The sequence below is a fragment of the Zalophus californianus genome, chromosome 9 (genome assembly GCF_009762305.2).
Source record: "Zalophus californianus isolate mZalCal1 chromosome 9, mZalCal1.pri.v2, whole genome shotgun sequence".
In the NCBI taxonomy this organism is placed as follows: Eukaryota; Metazoa; Chordata; class Mammalia; order Carnivora; family Otariidae; genus Zalophus; species Zalophus californianus.
This window is the reverse complement of record NC_045603.1, coordinates 117,525,938-117,547,569: the sequence shown is the minus strand read 5'-3', so window position 1 is coordinate 117,547,569 and position 21,632 is coordinate 117,525,938. Positions and strand designations below refer to the sequence as shown.

Below are 21,632 nucleotides of genomic sequence, written 5' to 3'. Positions count from 1 at the left end.
TGTGGGAAACAGTATGAAGGTTCCTCAAAAGCTTAAAAATAGGGAAACCTGGCTGGCTCAGTTAGTAGAGCATCCAACTCTTGCTCTCAGGGTCATGAATTCGAGCCCCACATTAGGTGTGGAGCCAAATGAATGAATGAATGAATGAATAAATGAATAAATAAATAAGGTTAAAAACAGAGCTGCCTACAATCCAGTAATTGCACCACTGGGTATTTACCCAAAAAATACAAAAACATTAATTCAAAGGGATACATGCACTCCTCTGTTTATAGCAGCGTTATTTAGGTTGGCCAAATTATGGAAGCAGCCCAAGTGTCCATTTACAGATGAATGGATAAAGAAGATGTGGTATATATATACAATGGAATATTATTCCAGCCATAAAAAAGAATGAAATCTTGCCATTTGCAACAACACGGATAGAGGTAGAGAGTATAATGCTAAGCAAAATTAGAGAAAGACAAATAACCCTATGATTTCACTCATACATGGAATCTAAGAAACAAAACAAATGAGCAAAGAAAAAAGAGAGAGAGAGAGACAAACCAAGAAACAGATTCTTAACTATAGATAACAAATATATGGTTACCAGAGGGGAATGGGGGGGGGGGGGATGGGTGAAATAGATGAGGGGGATTGAAGAGTACACTTTTCGCGATGAGAACTGAGTAATGTTAAAAAAAAATAATAATAACAACAAAACAACAATAACAACAAAGTTGAAAGACTCACACTCCCCACTTTCAAAACTTACTACAAAACTGCAATAATCTGTAGCATAGTACAGATCTATGGAACAATGGAACAGATCAGAGAGCCCAGAAATAAATTCTCACATATCTGGTCAATTGATCTTCAATTCAGTGCCAGGACCATTCAATGGGGAAAGGATCGATTTTCAAACAAATGGTACTGAGAAAACTGGATACCCACAAGAATGAAATCATACCTGTATAGAAAAGTTGGCCCCAAATGGATCAAAGACCTAAATTTAAGAGCTAAAACTATAAAACTCTTAGAAGATTACACTGTGAAAAATCTTCATGACCTTGGATTTGGCAACCGTTTCTTACTTATGATGTCAAAAGCATAGGCAACAAAAGAGAAAGATAAATTGGGCTTCATAAAAATTAAAAATTGTATGCATTAGGGGCACCTGGGTGGCTCAGTCGTTAAGCGTCTGCCTTGGGCTCGGGTCGTGATCCCAGGGTCCTGGGATCGAGCCCCGCATCGGCCTCCCTGCTCAGCGGGAAGCCTGCTTCTCCCTCTCCCACTCCCCCTGCTTGTGTTCCTCCCTTGCTGTGTCTCTGTCAAATAAAAAAAATCTTAAAAAAAAAAATTTATGCATTAAAGGACACTATGGAAAATAACAAGTACTGATGAGGATGTAGAGAAACTGCAATGCTCATACACTGCTGGTAGGAATATAAAATAGTAAGCCACTGTGGAAAACAGTTTGGCAGTTCCCCAAAATGTTAAACACAGAATTACCATGTGACCCAGCGATTCCATGTCTGAGCATATAATCAAAAGAATTAAAAACAGGGACTCAGGGAGTCTGCTTCTCCCTCTGGCCCTCCCCCCTCTCATGCTCTCTCTCTGTCATTCTCTCTCTCAAATAAATAAATAAAATTAAAAAAAAAAACAGGGACTCAAACAGAAACTTAGGTATAATACTTATAGCAGCATTATTCACCATAGTCAAGGTGAAAACAACCCAAGTGTACATCAACAGATGGATAGCAAAATATAGTACGTACAAACAAAAGAGTATTACTCAGCCATAAAAAGGAATGAGTTCTGATACATTCTGTAACAGGTGAACCTTGTAAACTTCATGCTAAGTGAAATAGGCCAGGCACAACAGGACAATTATTGTATGATTCCACTTATACGAGATACCTACTATAGGCAAATGCATATTAAAAGCAGAATAGAGACTACTAGGGGTTAGGGGGAATGGGGAATTATGAGTCACTGAGTACAACGTTTCTGTTTGGGATGATGAAAATGTTCTGGAAATAGTGATAATCATTACACAATACTGTGAATGTACTTAATACAGTTAATTGTACATGTAAAAATGGTTAAAATGATAAATTCTATGTTATGTGTATTTTACCACAATAAAAAAAAAGTTAATCAAGAATTTCTGAACCAATAAAAAAATATAATTACTTGTCATAGTTAAGGGAAATGTTACAACTTTTACCTACATAAGAATCTAGTACCATAGTAATTAAGTATAATACCTTCATAAGCAAACAAATCAACTACGATTTTTTTTTTTTTTTTTTTTTTTTTTTACAAATTGTATTCAGAGAAGTTTACTTATTTAGGTAGGCTTCCAAAAGAATCAAAGGCTTAGATAAAATTAAATTGCCTAATAGTTGTATGCCAGTCTCATTAAACCCAAGACATATCAACATTTTGTAACTTAAAATCTATAGAACACGTAATTTTTCAACTATTTTTCATATTCAATTATATATGTTTTCAATGTTACCTACAATTAAGGAAAAAAATTAAAAATGTTCTCTATCGAAAAACAAAACTTAAGAATTTTGCTAAACTACTTAGGAGGATGAGAGAAGTCCAATGATATGATCTAACATATGATATTAGAGCTATAAATTAAAATTTTAAGAAGGCAACTTTCTGAAAGGTACAGCAACTCTCTCCCTGACCGTTCTCAAAAAAAGCTTTGAAATTAGATCTTAGAAATCACAGAAGATAAAAGTATTTTGATTTCCTTCTTTTTAAAAAATATAGTGGGAGGGGGGCACATGGGTGGCTCAGTTGGTTAAGTACCTGCCTTTGGCTCAGGTCATGATCCTTGGGTACTGGGATCGAGTCCCACGTTGGGCTACCTGCTCAGCAGGGAATCTGCTTCTCCCTCTCCCTCTGACCCTGCCCCCTGCTCGTGCTCTCTCTCTTTCAAATAAATAAATAAAAATCTTTAAGTGTGTGTGTGTGTGTGTGTGTGTGTGTATAAAGTTGGAGGATTTGAGAGTGAGAGAAGACAAAACTAATATTCCAGTAGTAGCCAAGGTGTTTAATGTCAGCCATTACTTAGTTTTGTCCATTGTTTCTCATTATATTTTGGCTTTTTTCCTGGTTTTGCATTTAAAAAAATATGATATGTGTCACCTTTGTGCAGGGGCCATGCTAATCTTCTCTGTATTGTTCCAATTTTAGTATATGTGCTGCTCAAGTGAGCAGTGTTTTATATAATTTTTAATTCGTATTTTTCATATATTTTAATTGGGGCATAAATATTTGCGCACAATGTTTAACACTTATAAAGCATAGCTCTTAAGTATACAGTTCATGATATGTTACAAATGCATGTATCTAAGTAATTCACCCTAACCTCAAGAGACAGAACATTTCTATCACCCCCAGGAAGTTTCCTGTGTGTCCTCCTAGTCATTCTGGAAGTCTCCTCCCTTACCCCCAGAGGTAATATTCATTTATCTTGCTATTGATATTAATATTCATCCGTATTGCTGCATGTATACATAATCTTCTGCTTTTTATTGCCAAAAAGTATTCCACAGTAGGAATATATGAAAATCTATTTTCCTATTAATACACAATGAGTTGTTTCTGGTTTGAAGCCATCATGAATAAAGCTGTTAGGAACATTCCTAAACAAGTCTCTCGTGTGAACATGTATTTTATTTCCCTTGGGAGTAATTATGTAGGAATGAAAATGCTAGATCATAAAGTAGGTATATGGTGAACTTTTAAAAATATTGTACCATTTTACACTCCCATCAGCAATCTATCAGAGGTCCAGTTGCTCTACATCTTCACCAAAATCCGGTGTGGTCAAACTGGTCTTTTTTAAAATAAATTTTAGTGAAGTTTAATTTATATATGAGTGTACCCCTTTAAAATGTACAGTTCAATGAATTCTGGCCACTGTACACATTCATAGAACCACAGCCACCATATAATCAAGAACATTTTCATCTCCCCAACTCCCTTCATGCTTCTTTGCAATCAAAGCTTCCCAGCTCCAGGCAACCACTGATCTACTCTCTCTCACTATAGATTAGTTTACTCAGTTCTGCAATTTTTATGTAAGTAGAATCATGTACTCTTCCAACTCAGGCTTTTTTCTTAGCATTCTGAGATACATTCATGGTACTGAGTATATCAACAGTTTGTTCTTTTTAAATTCCTGAGTAGTATTCCATTACATGGATATACCACAATTTGTCTGTTGATGGATTTGGGGCAGTTTCAAATTTGGGAATACTATGAATAAAGCTGTTAAAGAGGGGCGCCTGGGTGGCTCAGTTGGTTGGGCGACTGCCTTCAGCTCAGGTCATGATCCTGGAGTCCCTGGATCGAGTCCCGCATTGGGCTCCCTGCTTAGCGGGGAGCCTGCTTCTCCCTCTAACCCTCCCCCCTCTCATGTGCTCTCTCTTTCTCTCTCATTCTCACTCTCTCAAATAAATAAATAAATCTTTAAAAAAAAAAAGCTGTTAATGAACATTCATGTACAAATCTTTTTGTGGACATTGTTTTCAATTCCCTTGAGTAAGTCCCTAGGAGTGGGCCACATAATAAATATATGCTTCACTTCTGAAAACTGCCAAAATATTGTCCTAAGTGGCTATGTCATTTTACATCCCTCTCACAATGTCTGAGTTCAGTTGCCCCACATACCCAATAACCCTTTGTATTTTTATTCTTCTTAATGTTAGCTATTCTAGTGGTAGTACAGTGGTAGTTCACTGTAGTTTTAATTTGCATTTTTTCCCCTACTGGCTGATGCTACTGAACATCTTTTCATGTGCTGATACACAATTCATCTATCTCCTTTTATGTAGTTCAACTTTTACCCTTTTTAAAAACTGGGTTGTCTGGAAGCAGGTCCTTGATCAGATAGATATATGTTTTATAAATATTTTCTCCCCACCTATGGCTTTACTTTTCACCTTAATGGTGTTTCACAAAGAGCACAAGTTTTTAATTTTGATGAAATCCAATTTATCCTTTTGTTTCTTTTCTGGTTAGTGCTTTTTGTGTCCCGTCTCAGAACTCACTGTTTACCCCCAAAGTCATATATATTTTGTTCTTGACTAGAAGTTTTACTGTCTTAGCTTTTACATGTATGTCAGTGATCTAATTGGGGTTAACTTTTCTGTAATGTAAGGTAGACATAAAGGTTCATTTTTGTCCATATGGATATCTACTTGTTCAGTACCACTCAAATCACCCCACTGAATTCAAATGATCATGTTTACACGAGTATCCCAACTCTCCACTGCCTTCCGTTATTACATGTATCTATCATTAAACCAATTCTATACTATCTTAATTTTTGTAGCTTTGCATATTATAAAATAATAATATAAATAATATAAAACTAATCTTTTTCAAAACTGTTTTGGTTACTCTGTGTCCTTTGAATTTCCAAATAAATTTTAGAATTAGCTTATCTATTTCTAATAAAAAAATTTGTTAAACCTTGCTGGAATTTAATTGGAATTGAGTTGGATTTATACAGCAATTTGTGGCTAAGTCACATCTTAATAATACTGAGTCTTCCAATCCATAAACATAGTATATTTCTCCATTTATTTAGGCTGTCTTCCATCTGTTAAAATAATAAGGGTATTATTTTTATTTCATTTCCCAGTTGTTTCATAGAAATACACTGATTTTTGTACAGTAGCCTTGTATCCTTGTATCTTATGAAAAATCTGCTAGTTCTGAGAAGTGTTTTTGGTAGATCCCTTACAGTGTTCTATGTGCACAATCACACTGTCTGCAAATAAAGATTTTTACTTCTTCCTTCCCTTTTTCCTTCCTTCCTTTTATTTCTTTTTCATGATTTATTACATTAAGTAGAGACTCCATAATACTGTTGAATAGAAGTATTGAGAGCAGACACCCTCACCCTGTTCCTGACCTTAGCAGTAAAGTATTCAATATCTCTCCAAGTATGATTGGATAAATTTCTTTATATTCCCAGTTTTCTGAGAGATTTTATGATGAATGAGTGTTAAATTTTGTCAAATGCTTTTTTCTGCATCTACTGATGAGTGGATGATCATATGAATTTTCTCCTTTATTGTATCCTGTTAAACTGTTAATTATTAATATGTTAAAATGACAATCTTTCACTTTTGGGATAACTTCAAGTTAATCATGACATTATTATCCTCTTCATATATTGATAGATTTAACTTGCTAACATTTTAAGAATTTTTGTATCTACAACCATGAGGGTTATTGGTCTGAATTCCTTTCCTTATAATGTTCTTGTTTGGTAATTACCAGGCTCATACTGGCCTCATAAAAAGGAGATGGGAAATGTTCCCTCCACTTCGTTTTAAAAGTTTGTATAGAATTGGTATGATTTCTTCCTCAAACATGTTATAGAATATGTCATTGCTGCCATCATGTTCTGGAGTCTTCTTTGTGGGTAGGTTTTTAACTACAAATTCAATTTCTTTCACATATATGGCACTAGTCAGATTTTTTTTTTCTTTCTCCTGAGGCAGTTTTGGTAATTTGTATCTCTCAAGGTGTAATATTGTGATTTACAGTAAGAAATACATATTTGGTCTTCATCCCCATTCCCAGCACAGAGCTCCTAAAACCCTTGGAATTTCCTAAGTGGTAAGAGCAACAAAGGTGTCTTTTGTTGTGTTAATGAGGTGACTTTTGGACGGCACCTAAGGATAGGGCCTGGTTGCCAAGAGAACCAAACCTATGATTAGAGAGTGGAACTTTCAATCCCACCCCTCTGACCTCAGGGGAGGAGAAAGGGGCTGGAGCTCAAATCATTTGCAATGGCTAATCATGTAATCAATTATGCACATGTAATGGAGCCTCCATAAAAATCCAAAAGGATGGGGTTCAAAAGCTTCCAGGCTGCTGAACCCGAGAGGATTTGGGGAGAGCAGTGTGCCTGGAGAGGGCATGGAAGCTCTACACCTTTCCCAGTACCTTGCCCCATGCCTCTCTCCCATCTGGCTGTTCCTGAGTTACATTCTTTTATAAGAAACCAGTGATCTAGTCAGTAATATGTTTCTCTGAGTTCTGTGAGTCACTCTAGCAAATTAACTGAACTCAAGGAGGGGGTGGTTGGAACCTCCGATCTACAGCCATCTACAGCTGGTGGATCAGGCAACAAACCTGGATTCGCAATTGGTGGCTAAAGGGTGAGGGGGCAGTCTTATAGGACTGAGCCCTCAATCTGTGGGATCTGATGCTATGGTGTTGTTATCTCCAAGTAGACAGTGTCAGAATTGAGTTGAATGGTAGAATACCCAGCTGATGTTGGAGAATGGCTTGGTTTGGGAACCCACTCCCCCTATATACACAAACAGATCTGAATGGGTACAGATTCCTTACACAAAATCTGCTCATTTCATCTAAATTGTCAAATTCACAGACATAAGGTTGTTCATAATATTCCCTTTTTATCTTTTTAATGTCTGCAGGCTCTGAATGATGCCTCCTCTTATTCCTGATTATTGGCATTTTATGTTTTCCCTCTTAATCACATGAACTGAATTCTAAAGTTTGAAATCCTTTTCAGAGACTGACATAAAGTCACTATCTGGTCGGCTGTCAATTCAAAGCCAACTAGAAAAGACACACTGTCAAAAATATGCTAAACATTTCACCACAGTTTGGCAAAATCAAGTAGTATCCACTTTCTAAGCCATGCGTTTTTGGTATCCTTATGCATCCTGAATATATATGAAAAGTTCAGAGCCTTAAGTATCTGCCAACCTTTTTCCTAGAGATCCCACTTGATCCAAACACAATATTTTAGTAACTAGTTTAAAGTAAGAGTTGATACCAGATTATGATCAAACAGAGACAGCCAAGAGTGGTGACAGAAGCTAAGGATTAAATAGGGAAAAATGACTCTTCTTCCAAATTCCTCACCTAAAACTGAAGACAATTTGCATTATCTCTTGTCTAGAGCAGATGCAGTTCTAGTAACCATAAACTATGATTACAATATGAAGTTCTGTCACTATCTTCATCTAGGGATTCTAGTTTGGCTCATACCACCCCAAAAAGGCTCCAGGCGTACTTAGTCTCTCCCACTAAGTCTATAGTGTAACTGTACCTACTAGTGTGATTTTTAATCAACTGCACATTTTGCTAAGGCATTACTGGTGCTCTAGGCAGCCAAAACTAGAGAGAGGCAGAAATGAAGGCAGCTAAAAAAAACAAAACAAAACAAAAAAGTATATCAATTAAAAAATGGGCAAAGGACCTAAGCACACATTTCTACAAAGATACACAAATGGCCAATACGCATGCAAAGGGTGCTGAACCTCACTAATCATCAGGAAAATGCAAACCAAAACCACAGTGAGATATCACCTCATCCTGTTAGAATGGCTATTACTTAAAAAAAAAAAAAAAAAAATGCAAACGGTGTTAGTGAAAATGGGGGAAAAAAAGAGAACCCTGGCACACTGTTGCTGAGAATGTGGAGCCATTATATGGAGGCGCCTCAAAAAAGTAAAAATAGACCTATCATATGATCCAGCAACCCCACTTCTGGGTACTTATCCAAAAGAACTGAAATCAGGATCTCGAAGATAATATTATTCAGACTTAAAAAAGAAAGAAATCCTGCCATTTGTGACAACATGAGTGAACCTGGAGAATATTATGCTAAGTGAAATAAGCAAGTCATGGAAAAGTAGATAAATACTATATGATCTCACTTATATGTGAAATCTGAAATAGACTCACAGAAGAAGAGAGTACATTGCGAGGGGCTAGGAAGTAGGGGAAATGGGGAGGTGATTGTCAAAGGGTACGAAGTCTCACTTATGCAAGATTCTGGAGACCTACTCCAGAGCTTAGTGCTTATAGCTAACAATACTGTATACTTAAAATTTGCTAAGAGGGTAGATCTTATGTTAAGAGCTCTTACCACACACACACAAAAATTGCAGTAACATTAATACAGGGGCAAGAGGAAACTTGAGGTCATGATTATGTTTATGGCCTTCATGGAGGGAATGGTTTCATGGTGTATACTTATCCCCAAACCCAGAGTTGTACACATTAAATATGTAAGCTTTTTACATATCAATCATACCTCAATAAAGGCATGTAAAATATTCAGAACTCTAAAATATTTGGGTGTCTAACACCTAGTACAACAGGAGGAACTTTGAAGAAGCAGCGCTGGACCTCTGTTTAAACAGCTTTATATCCAAGTCAACTAGGGAAGCTGGGATTTCCTATTAACTCAGAGGCACTGTCTTTATCCTAGGAAAAGAAAGCGAAAGAAATCCATTCACCACTGCCATTCCTTCTTCTATTGATATAGTCATATCTGCTTTTTAGTGTCTCTTGAAACAGATTCAAGCATGGGGTCTAAACTAAACATCACTTCCTAGAAGACAAGAAATACATCGCATATATGCCATCACAGTTTTCTCAAAGGCTTCTCTTAATCCTTTGAATTCAAATCATTCTCTCTTGAGATGCCTATCAACCTCAGTTATGCCTTCTTCATTTTGCTTACTGGTCTTACTCTGCCAGATCCTCCCTATCTTGCCAGTGGCTTTGCTCCTTCTCCAACATCACTTTCGATGACTTCAAGAAATCCTGCTTCTTTTGCAGAATTGGCAAGTGGACTCTGTAATTAGCTTACATTGTATTTGCATTGTGTTATCCAGTGTATCTCACATTCCATGAGATTGAAAGACAAGACTGATTCAACGGACAGACAGGAGAGCTGCTGGTGTTAGATGAGGGGGGGTATGTAGAGAGAATTCTTCTGTTGATGATTTGTTTGTTATTATTACGTCAGAATACCTTCTGAAACCCTTCATAATGTATACTTAAGAGCACCATAGATATATATATATATGAATGACAAATATGAAAGGGCACATACAGAGAGAGAATAAGTATATACATATTTTATTCCATTGTAACTTTTCCTATTCTTGATAGTTAACATGAACAAATGACTAAAAGATGCACTAGAGAAATTATTCTAACAGTTACTTGCTTAAATATACGCTTCTGTAAATGACATTAAACAAATGACTTTTATAATACAGCTAAAAGGTAACTACAGCTTCAATATGACCAGAGTCCGAGCTCTATCGCTTTAAAAATGTTAACTTTTGATCAAAGTATAACATACACACAAAAATGTGTGACACGTATCACTGTTGAATTTTAAAAGTGCTCTTTGACATAAAGTTTATTTTATCCGAGAAGAATATTACTTCGGAATACTAATGACATGTAGAAATACATATGATTACAAATAGGAGAAAAATAATTACAATTTTAATCTTGAAATTTTCACTTGTTTAGTCACTTAAACTTTCCCTCCATATTTTTGCCTTTTTTCTTTACACTGATTTCAATTTGGTCAGAAAAATTTCAAAATCAGGGTACCGTAAGAATTCAGACTTTGGAAGGAGCTATGAATGTCTTTTAGTCCTGTTTTTCTCAAACTTGGAAGGTCACCAGCGGATCTTTTTAAAAGTTAAGGCTTTTCAGTCTCACTTCCAGGGATTCTAATTCATTAGCTTAAAGGTGGAAAGAAGAATCTGTGGTTTTATAAGTTGTCCAAGTGAGTCTAATAATCACCCAGATTTGCCTGACTTAAATTCCTACCAACACAGGAATTCTGTCTGTTATTCCCCAAGTGAAGGTCAACCTATCTGCAAAGAACACATTCAGTCTGTTACCTTCTATTAAAAAATTTTTTCTTCTGAATACTGAGCTGAATAAATTGGCTCATCTATCTATCCACTGATCCTAGCTCTGTCCTTCATAGCCATACAAAATAAATCTTATCTCTTTCCCATATTACAATCCTTAAAAATACCTTTGTACAGGGGTTCCTGGGTGGCTCAGTCGTTAAGTGTCTGCCTTCGGCTCGGGTCATGATCCCACGGTCCTGGGATTGGAGCCCCGCATCGGGCTCCCCACTCAGCGGGAAGCCTGCTTCTCCCTCTCCCAATCCCCCTGCTTGTGTTCCCTCTCTCGCTGTCTCTCTCTCTCTGTCAAATAAATAAATAAAAATCTTAAAAAATAATACCTTTGTACAGTGCTTTCTAAGTTTCTTTTCCTCCATTTACAAAATTGGTTAAGATATACATACGTGTGTGTGTCTAAGTGTGTATATGTCTATTTATCCACTATCCATCTACATAGAGAGACCCACATGTACAGAAGAGGTGCTGACCCCCACCCACATAGTTCAAAATTTCTGTATAACTCTCTATTCCCCAAAACTTACTGTTGACTGGACACCTTACTGATGACACACAGTTGATTAAAACATTTTGTATATGTATTATATAGTGTAGTCTTACAGTAAAGTAACCTACAGAAAAAATGTTATTAACAAAATCATAAAGAAAAGAAAATATATCTACAGTACTGTCTTGTTTTTGTTAAAAAATATCCACATGTAAGTAGACCCACACAGTTCAAACCTGTGCTGCTCAGGGTCAACTGTATATATCTTCCCTATGGGCAGAAAACAGTGTCTATAATATATCATTAAATGAAAAAAAAAGTAAATTGAAAACATTTCCTAAAAGCATTATAATAAATATCTGATTTAAACTGGTACCCAGAGCACTTCCTTCCCTTCACATTCACTAGGTGGGTATGTTTCCAGAAGCCGATATGCAGAACCCAGAGGAGAAAGTAAGGCTCACTGACCAAGCTAACACAAGTTCTTTTAAATATAGAATCTTTACTTATTAGCAAACTTCTGGGGATTAAAGATGCCTAGATAGCTTGAGGCTTAAAAAAAAAATGATGCCTATTAATCCCCAAGATCATAGGAGATAAGACATATCCAGGAGAAATGTAATCACAAATCCAGCTTTCTATCTATTGATACTTAAGGATACTCTCCACATTGTAAGAAAAAAGAACATCTTGATTTTCTTAAGACGTTCTGTCAAGATATATGAAAGATTAATGAAGTGAACAAGAGTGTAAGTCAAGAGACTGAGACTATGTCCTCACTTGGTTAAAAGAAGGAAAAAGAAGTTGCGGAATCAGGAGCAGCACTCCATATGTAGCACTATTGCTGAGTGCCAGATGTGGATCCAGAAGAGGGGTGTGCGACAAGGGGAAAAGGCAGAAGAAACCAATTCTGAATCAAGACCACGCCCAGTATCAAATGAAAGACTCAAGAGCAGCCAGTGTGACTAAGGAAAAGTAAATACACTCTTTAACTTGCCATTTTTTGATAATAATAGCTTGCTCTGGTCTGCCTAAAAACTTTCCCAAAGGTAGGTGAGCATTCAGAAATATCAAATTTGGGTTCTCAATCTATTCCCTTATTCACAAATCTACACAATGGGATTCCTTGCATATTAATAAATAACTCAAAAAAAGAGGACTTACAAAAAGCAATTTCCATTACATTTAGTTTTTAAAACAAAGTACAGCGTATCCATTTGTCTCTCAGATGATTTTAGAAGTACAAAAGGCCATCTTCCAGATTTTATTGTGAAATAACCTATTTGCACAATACTCAATTTTTTTAAGAATATGAAGCTTCACTAAAAAACTATTGTGGTGGAAGCAATCCAAAATGAAGCTTTTACATGAAGATGTCTTCCTACTCCAAACCAACAGAACATATAGAAGGCTCATAAGATTTAACATATTTAATTATTTATGGTCAATTAAAATTAGATAAATAACAGGACAATTTTTAAGTCCAATAACTTTTTTGTTTACTAATCTAATCACATCAACCAGAAAGAAAAACAAGTGCCTCCCATATGGTCTTTCTGTAACAGAAAGTAGCTGCACTCAGTAACGCATCTGTGCGTCTTTACCCACACTAGCATTGCTCACGCTGAAATCACCATATTGTTAACTATCATAAGATGACAGGTCCCTTCACAAAGCAAAGAACAAAAGAAACGGATTATCACGTTTATACTAGAATTATCTGACCTGGTAAAAACTAAAGAAATGAAGAAAGGATCAGAGATTCTGTAACCAAGGAATAAGGACCTCACAAAATGTTTATCTTAGAAAAATGAATGCTAAGGAACACTGACAATGTATGGAGAAATTTTCTGCGGCCAGGGGTACTCATTTGTTGATGGCCTGTATCTAGCGACAGGGTCCCACCCAATCCATTCAAATCGGGACTTCTGCTGAAATGTCACTTCATACCTGCTGCTGCTTCTGCTAGTCTGAATTCTGGCAGGCTTCACCTTTAATCCCAACCCGCAGCATAAAGCTTTTGACATGCAATGGTATTCTGACATACAGACTCAGGTATACAAAGGAACATATGTTTAAAGTTAAATAATAGTGTTAGATTACATGGTAGTACAACGAGCCTAGAATGAATCCTCAGCCTCCCCTGAAAAAAAACACATGCTTTTAAAAAAATACTCAAGTATTGCTTTGAGTAGTGTGTATCCTTTTCAAAAAGTATTTAAGTATTATTTTAAGCAGTGTAGGTTTTCTAGAAACCACATTTCCACAAGACTAGTAACATATTGCCTATTTTTAAAAATCTGTAAATGGTGTCTTTTTATCATAGTTTTGGAATTAAGCAAAAAAGAGAAAATACAAAAATAATATAATCCCCAAATTCTCATCATCTAGAATTAACAACTGCTAACATTTTGTCATAATCAATGTCGTGATCATTTTTAACTTGTAATGAAATGTTTATATTACAAGATATTTAATAAAGAACATTAGTACATTAGCCATTCATTTTAAGAAAAAAAATTTTACCAATACAGGCATATTATCTTTTTATAGTTTCCCCACCAGCCTGATTCCCCATCCACTGGTGTGTTAATTACCATTATCTCACCTCTTAGTGCAAATTATTTCATACATGTGTGCTACACACTGGGTTACTGTTACTTGGTTACCAGCTTCCCAAAGGGAGGAAAGATGCAAAGAAAAAAGGCACCAAAGACGTGAAGAGCAGTCCTAATGGAAACGGAGGTCTAGAAGACAAAATACTCATACCCTACACACTTCTGTACAATCTACATTAAGTATTCACATGTTATGTACCCATATACAAATTCAGTAACATTTTAGTCTTAATGTAACATTCTTAGTCTTGATTCATTATTCACTCATTGGAAAAAATATTTGTGGGCCAATAATGGGCTAGGCGTTCTTCTAGGCACAGAAAATACCATGTGAACAAAACGAACTGCACTTAGCACTTTTATTTTAGATATATGATCTGCCCGAACAAATAAGCAAAATCAGATGGATAAGCATGTCACAGGGAGAGTAATAGGGGAGAAAAACACAGCAAGGAAGGAGGGCGGGTTGTGTCGCGGGAGAAGGGGAGAGGGGTTCAATCAACTCAATGGTCAGCAAAGGCCTCACTCAGGTGACCTCAAGGCCAAAACCTCAAGGAGATGAGGAAGCGAGCCCTGGGGATGCCTGAGCGGGGACAGAGCTCCAAGTGGAGGGTACAGCTAGTGGCGGGAAGGCTCTGGGGGATGCCATACTCAGTGTGTGTGCACAAGAGTCCAGAATGGCTAGTACAGAGCAAGGACAGTGAGAGCAGCAGGAGGTGAGATTCGGGAGGTGGGAGGGCGAATTGTGCAAGGCTTTGCCGGGCACGGAAGGACTTCGGCTTTTAACCCCGAGGGAAATGAGAAGCCTCCTGAGGACTGTGAGCAAAGGAGTGACACGCTCCAATTTACAGAAGGTCCACTCTGGTTCCTGTGTGAACAGACTGGAGGCTGGCAAGCACTTGAAGCTGTGAGACAGTCAACCAGATTTGCATGGTATGCATGAGAGAGATCAAAGATCACTCCAAGAAGCCTGACCCGGAAGGCAGGAGTGCTAGTGCTGGAGAGGAGGAGAAAACTAGGAAGGTGGGCAGGAGGAGATGTAGAGAATCAGGAGTTCGGTTTTTGATATGCCCCTTTACTACTCAAGTGGAGACTGAGTGGTCAGGTGGACGTAGGAATCTGAATTCAAGGGATACAGAGACCAAACGGGTGGAGACAACACACACACACACACACACACACACACACACACACACACACACACACACACAAATGTATAGACATAAATATGGATTATCAGTATATACTTGATGTTTAAAGTCATGAAAGTGAGCACAGAGAGAAGAAAAGAGGGTCAAACTCTGATGTATATGAAGATTTAGCAGGCCAGAAAGTTGAGGAAATCCAGGTACTGAGAAGTGAGAAGGAGAGATCAATGAGGTAGGCGGATAATCAAGACAGTACCGGGTACTGAAGCTAAGTGAACAGTGAATAAAAATTAAAGCCCTTCCTACATATTCATTAATTCAACACTATTTACTGAGCACCTACTATGAGCCCGACACAGGAGAAGCAAACATGGTGCCTGTTCTTACGGGGGTTGCAGTCCAGGGGGGGAAGAGAAATAAATAAACTTGCAAGCACTATTCCTGATAAAGTACAGGGTGTTTTGGGATAATGCTCTGGGGCAGCTAATCCCGTCTTGGAGTCAGGAAAGGCTTTCCTGAGGAAGTGATGTTGAAGAAGAGACCAGAATGATGAGGAAAATCAGGCATGGAGGAGAGAGGGGTGGAGGAGGGGCAGGTGGCAGGAAGGGTGGGAGGAAACAGCATTTGCAAGGACCCGAAGTGGAGAGGCTTGTGGAATGGACAGCATAGGAAGTGTAGGAGAAGGGTGGGCCAGATTATTTACTGTCCTTGCAGACTTCTCAGGAGTTTGAACTTTATCCCCAAGGCAATGGGAAGCCAGAAAATTGTTTTACACAGGGGAACGGAACAATCGGCCTTCGATTTCAGGAGGAGCACTGTGACTATGGCAGGGGTAGAGTGCTGCTCAAGGCTGGGCAACTGGGAAAGTAGTTAGGAAGGCTGGCTGGCCGGTGGCTCAACACTGAGATGCAGCTGACCTGAACTCAGGTAGTGGCGGTGGGATGTGGAATGCAGACTCGACAGGACTTTGGATGGGAGGAATGAGGAGAGAGAAGGGTCAAGGATGATAACCTGGTGTGTGACCAGGACAGATAAGGAGATAGCGGTGCTACTCACTAAAAGAAGCAAGAGGGGAAGGTTGCTGGTAAGAGGAGAATTTGTTAAGTTTGAAATGCCCATGGGCAATTAAAAAACAAAACAACTGTTTAGTAAATAGGCAAAAGGCTACATAGGTCTGGAGATCAACTACAAAACCTGGGACTGAGCTCTAAATTTGGAGTCCCCAGCATGCAGATTAAAGCCATGGGAGAGCGTAAAATGAAACCCAGAGAGTGAAAAAGAGAAGAGGAATGGCAAAAGCCTGGCTCTACATAGAGCCAATGTGAAAGGGCAGAGAGGAAGAGGAACCCCAGGGAGAGGGAGAGAGAGCAGAAGAGCGCCTGAGGAGGAACAAGGGAGTCTGGGATAAAAGCAAAGTGCACAGTATTCCAGAAAGAAAAGCAAAAGTATGAATCCTCATGAGTTCATACACAGAAAAATGCCTTGCTGTATTACTTACATTATTCCAAAGTCAACCTACAATTATCTTTCATCAGCTATAATACTTAGTCATAGGATAATCTTAGTCTAGATGAAGAAGCCAGACATAAAATGAAATAAATTACTTATTATACTGATTAGCATCAGTAAACACATCTGTTTTAACAACAGACAATGAAAGTGCTAAAAATTCTATTACTGGGCAATACTATTGCCTACAGATAAAAAGTAAAATAAATATTAGAAATAGGAAAAATAGGGGCGCCTGGGTGGCTCAGTCGGTTAAGCGGTTAAGCATCTGCCCTCGGCTCACGTCATGATCGGGGGGCCTGGGATCAGCCCTGTGTAGGGAATCCCTGCTCAGGGGGCAGTCTGCTTCTCACTCTCCTTCTGCCTCTCCCCCTGCTTGTGCGCTCACTCTCTCCGTCAAATAAATGAATAAAATCTTAAAAAAAAAAAGGGAAAAATAATGTGGTCTAAAAAGCTGAGGAATAAGTTTTCACCTTTGGTTAAAAAAAAAAAGAGGCAAGCTGAACCTTGAAGGATGAGCTCTATAGGATATGAAAGGGGTGATCACATCACCAAGGATTCAGGGTCTAAATTAAGCGATTTTGTGAGCAAAGCCACTCAAGGTGAGATGTCGGAACACTTCACAGACCAGACTGTACACAGGCACACACCAAAACACACTTACCAGCTCAGAGTGAATGATACGATTATTTGCAGACATGCAAAGTCTAGAACTCTGCATGAATAGAACTATGCCATCCTAACTGTACAATCCCAAGATACAACTCTAGAATGTAATACTTATAATAAAATTAAACACAAAAATTAAGTGCAGTGTTCCAAGACTTAAATATGTATCAACCCAAAGTATTCCAGTGGTAACTCTCTCTTTATCACTAATAAATATTCACAAGATTTAAAGTGCATCAGAAGTATCAATGAGAGCTAAATACACAACAATGAAACAGGCAATAATTACTCCTTAAGCTGAGATTTTAAAACGCTGTCTGACCGCATACAGCCCCTTTATTTCCATTCCCACATATTATGCAAAAAATACCTACCTATTCTTTAAAAATCCAAACAATATGATAGCTTAATACCAAACTCAAGTTCTGTGTATCATCTTTAAATGAGCAAAATACAGGCAATATAATGTTTTCTTGGTCCCCAAACTACAAATAATATGCCTATGCCAGCAGTAACAGTCAAATGAAAACAAATTTCACAGCCCTTAAAAAAATACGTAACTGTCAGTGTTAATATAAGGAAGTTTGCAGCTGGAAACACTGCTCTCTAGCCAAGGACAAGATGTATCTATTATAAATTCTTGGTTTGGGGCGATCCCTTAAATGACCAAAAAAAAAAAAAAAAATCAAATAATACTGTTTTTGCAAATATAATGCAAATAGCATGCTAATTAAAGTATTCACAAGACAAAGACAAATGAGGCTTTGGGACCACAGTACATATTATTATGTAACTACAATACACATTAAGCAATCACCAAGTTGGAGGTAGGCCTTCCAAAAGGAGTTATTATGGTTTACCATGATCAGAGGATTGTGGTGTTATACTTAATCACGTTTTTACCTGCAAGCAGGTGTTTACAGGTGTCAAAAAGTAAAACACTGATTCTAACTGTAAACTTCTAGTTCCAAGGAGTTGTACAGTACCCACCTCCCTGTATTTTCTGCATAAACTTTCTAATCCAGTATGAAGTGAGCTACATGAGGCAAGTTTCTCTGCATGCTTTAAAAACAAAAATTTAACTTGACTCATTTTTATTAAAATGCCAAAACTCACACCCTCAAGAACTAGACCTTGTTTCGATGGCCGTGAAGTAAAAATTTAACACTTACAAGGTACAAAAGAAATAGTGAGAGTAAAGCCTCTTTGGGGGATGTTACTATAATCTATTCAATCCTTCAATAAAAATATAGATGGCTCAAAAGTAAAGTTTAAAGGGTAACAATATTTAGTACATTTAGCAAGGAAATTACAGAAACCAATAACCAAGTAAACACAAAACAGTCATTATAGAATGAAATATAACATATAGAGAATATATATATACACACATATATAAAGAAAAGAAAGAATATAAGAGGCAACAGGGCATATGGGTGTCATAAATCAATGGATTTTCTGATTTCTGTCCTGCCTGCTCAAAAATTTCAGGAAGCCTGGCATATAATCATCTGAGCCCTCCCAAAGATGATGGTCTAAAGGTAATGCAAGCCACCTGACACCCCAGGGCAGCTCACAGAACTTCTGAGCAGTGAAAAGAAGGGCATAAATAAAAGAAGAGTAATGTCAGGAGATTTTTCAGGGAGTTGGAATTACAACTCTATAAATCTGTTTTTCAGGGCTGTGTTTAAACTGTCCACGGGAAAAGACTTGTTTTTCTACCCAGAGCAGAGATCCACATCAACAGCAAGCCAGAATACCCACCAAAGCCAAAGTGAGACTGAGGTCCCGTTACAACAAGCATACCAGCTGCCCTCTCTCCACCTCTGGTAGCCAATCTTGCATACATACCCACAAAATGCACAAAGGCATCCCCTAACCTGCCCAACTCCAAATCTACCGGAGGATGGGAACTGAAGGAAAAGAGAGACACTTGCAGTATTCCCAGTCACCTGAAATGGGAGAATTCCCTACTCTGAGGTGATGCATGGGCAAGATGGGGAATTTCAAAGTGAAGAAACCCTTCTTGCAGAAGAATCACTGGAAGTTCCTGGAAACAAAAATGGGCAAGGTTGCACCGCCCTAGGGTCAAGCTGGGACACTCCCACAAATCAGCCCAAAGGCCCCAAAGCCTCTCCAGAGGCCCATGGCAGCTGACCCACCCCCATCCCACCCCACCCCACCGGCAGGACACATTGTAGACAGTGGCCCAAAGATGCTGCCTCTGTGCTTACCTCACAGGTGGGGGACCCGCAGGCCTTGAGCTTGTCACCATCTCCCTCCGGTAGACCAGTCCGACGTGTGGCCATCATTTCATTTCAAATTACAAAGAAGGGACCAACCCTTTGGAGTCCACATTGGGGGGGGGGGGGGGCGGAATGCCACCACACACCAAAAAGGGAAGAATTCCACACAAGGCTCCGAGGAGGTGCAGGGCTGGTGAAACAAGTAATGTGCCTGGGGAATGAAATGTTTTTATGAGGCCCCTTCAAAAACGCCCTGATTGATTTCTTCGGACTTCAACTGACTTCACCGTCTTCGTCCATTTCTCGAGACTTAAAAAACAAAGAAGACGGGTCTTCTTGGCAGCTAATGAGGCCAACTGCAGAAAGCGGTCCCCCTCCTCCTCCCAGCGCTACTCCGTGACCAAGAGGAATCTGAGTGGGTCGCGAAGGCTCGAGCGTCAGCTCCCAAAGAGATCTCTCCTGGAACAGGGAATAAAGGGCATGAACTTTCTCCAGACGCTGACCTTAGCCTTGCCACAAGTCTACACCAAGTTCGCGGTTCCAACACTTAGGAAGATTATTCGGTCCCTGCTGATGAACCTCACGCACTCAAAGAGGAAATAATCCTCCCAGACAAAACAGAAAGAAAAAAGGAAAAACCTATAAATCAGGAAAAAAAATGAGAAGCATCGGAACTGCACGGTGGTTGCGTCAAACACGCCTGGTTGGTGTGCAGCCTTCAGGAAAAAAAAATTCCCTTTTCAAGTGCATTTTAATTAATGTATTTTCTGGGCAGTAGAGAGAGTGTATAGGCTCTTGGGCATCACCCAGATACGTACACTTAACGGAAGTTTTCTCCCCACGAGATTAAAATGGAATACTTTTCAAAAACCCTGCTCACTCCCCTACACCCCCCACCAAAATAAAAACAAAAAGCCAGCCTCGGAGGCGGGCAGCGCCGGCTCGGCCGGCGTTTGCTGGCGGGCGGGGTGAGTCTGGGCGCCCGCACCCGTGCCCCTGCGCCCGGAGGCTGCCCCCGAGGAGGCGGCTGTTTTGCTTGGCCCGCGGCGGGGCTGGGCGGGGAGGTGTGCGCGGCCGCGGGTGGGACCCGGGCGCAACTCCCTCTCGGGGGCATTATTCTGGAGCGACAGAAATGAAGCCGCAGCCCGGGCAACTTTTATTTACTTGCTGCTCCCCAAACTACCATTCGACACACTATCTTTCCCTTTCCCTGGGGCCACCTAGGGAAGACAAAAAAAAAAAAAAAAAAAAGGAAAAAGAAAACCACCACCCACCTACCACTATTTCCTCCGCCCCTTCCAGAGGCGGGTCGGTGATCTCGATCTCCCGGGAAGGGAGACCCAAATATGTACTTTTAAAACAAGGTGTCGGGAGACCCGGGGGAAAAACAAAAAACGAGGGGCTTACCCTTCCCAGCCCGCTTGGCCCAGGTTTCGAGGCGCGGCGGCGAGCAGGAGCGGGGACGCGGGCCGGGCGCCGGGCCCGGCCGGGACGCGCTAGGCCGCAGGCTCGGTTAATATTCATGAGCGGACGGGAGGCGCCCCTCCTCCACGGCCGGCCGGCCGGACCCCGGCGCCCGCCGCCGGCCTTTGTGCCCTTCCCTCCTTCCTCCGGCCCTCCCTCGCTCCGCACACGCGGGCGCGGCCCCTCCGCCCCCGCCGGGTGCCCGCCGCGGGCTCCCTCCGGCCCCGCGCCAGCGCCGGGCGGGGTGGCCTGAGGTGGCGGGAAGGGAGGGAGCCCGCGGCGAGCCGGGCTCTCCACCCGCCCGCGGGCGCTGAGCCCTCTCGGCTAAGGCGGAAAGTAAAACAGACACGCACCGGAGAAAGCGGGGGCGAGTGGATCCGCTCGGGGCTGGCCGGCCCCAGGCAGCGCGTCCCGCACGCCCGGCGCGAGCCGGACCGAGCAGGAGGACGATCCGGCGCTGCCCCGCCGCCGCCGCCGCCGCCGCGCTCCGAGGCCGCCGCCCCCGGCCGGCCGCTCCCAGGCACCGCCGCGACCTGCCCCGGCCGGCCCCGGGCTCTCGGCCGCCGCGGGAGGGCGTGGGGCGGGGCGGCGGCCGCCGGACTCTCCCCTCGCCTCGCCGGGCCGGGCCGGGGCCGCGCTCGGGCGCCCGCGATCGCCAAGTGACAGAAGTGCCTCGCTCCGCTGCCGCGCCGAGCTGTTTCCCGGGGGCGGATTTCTCGCTTCTTCCTCCCTGGATCCAC

General features: G+C 40.5%; 1 protein-coding gene and 1 pseudogene across 1 annotated transcript in view; both read right to left on the bottom strand.

The window, feature by feature from the left end:
- ARHGAP21 (Rho GTPase activating protein 21) overlaps window positions 1–21,301 on the bottom strand; it is a 132,412-nt gene extending 111,111 nt beyond the window's left edge. The window contains 2 exon segments of the mRNA XM_027592366.2: window positions 19,417–19,887; window positions 21,246–21,301. Of these exon segments, the coding sequence (XP_027448167.2) occupies window positions 19,417–19,494 (78 nt within the window). The 5' untranslated portion in view covers window positions 19,495–19,887; window positions 21,246–21,301.
- LOC113923225 lies at window positions 3,132–3,225 on the bottom strand (annotated as a pseudogene).
- Window positions 21,302–21,632: the final 331 nt, after the last annotated feature.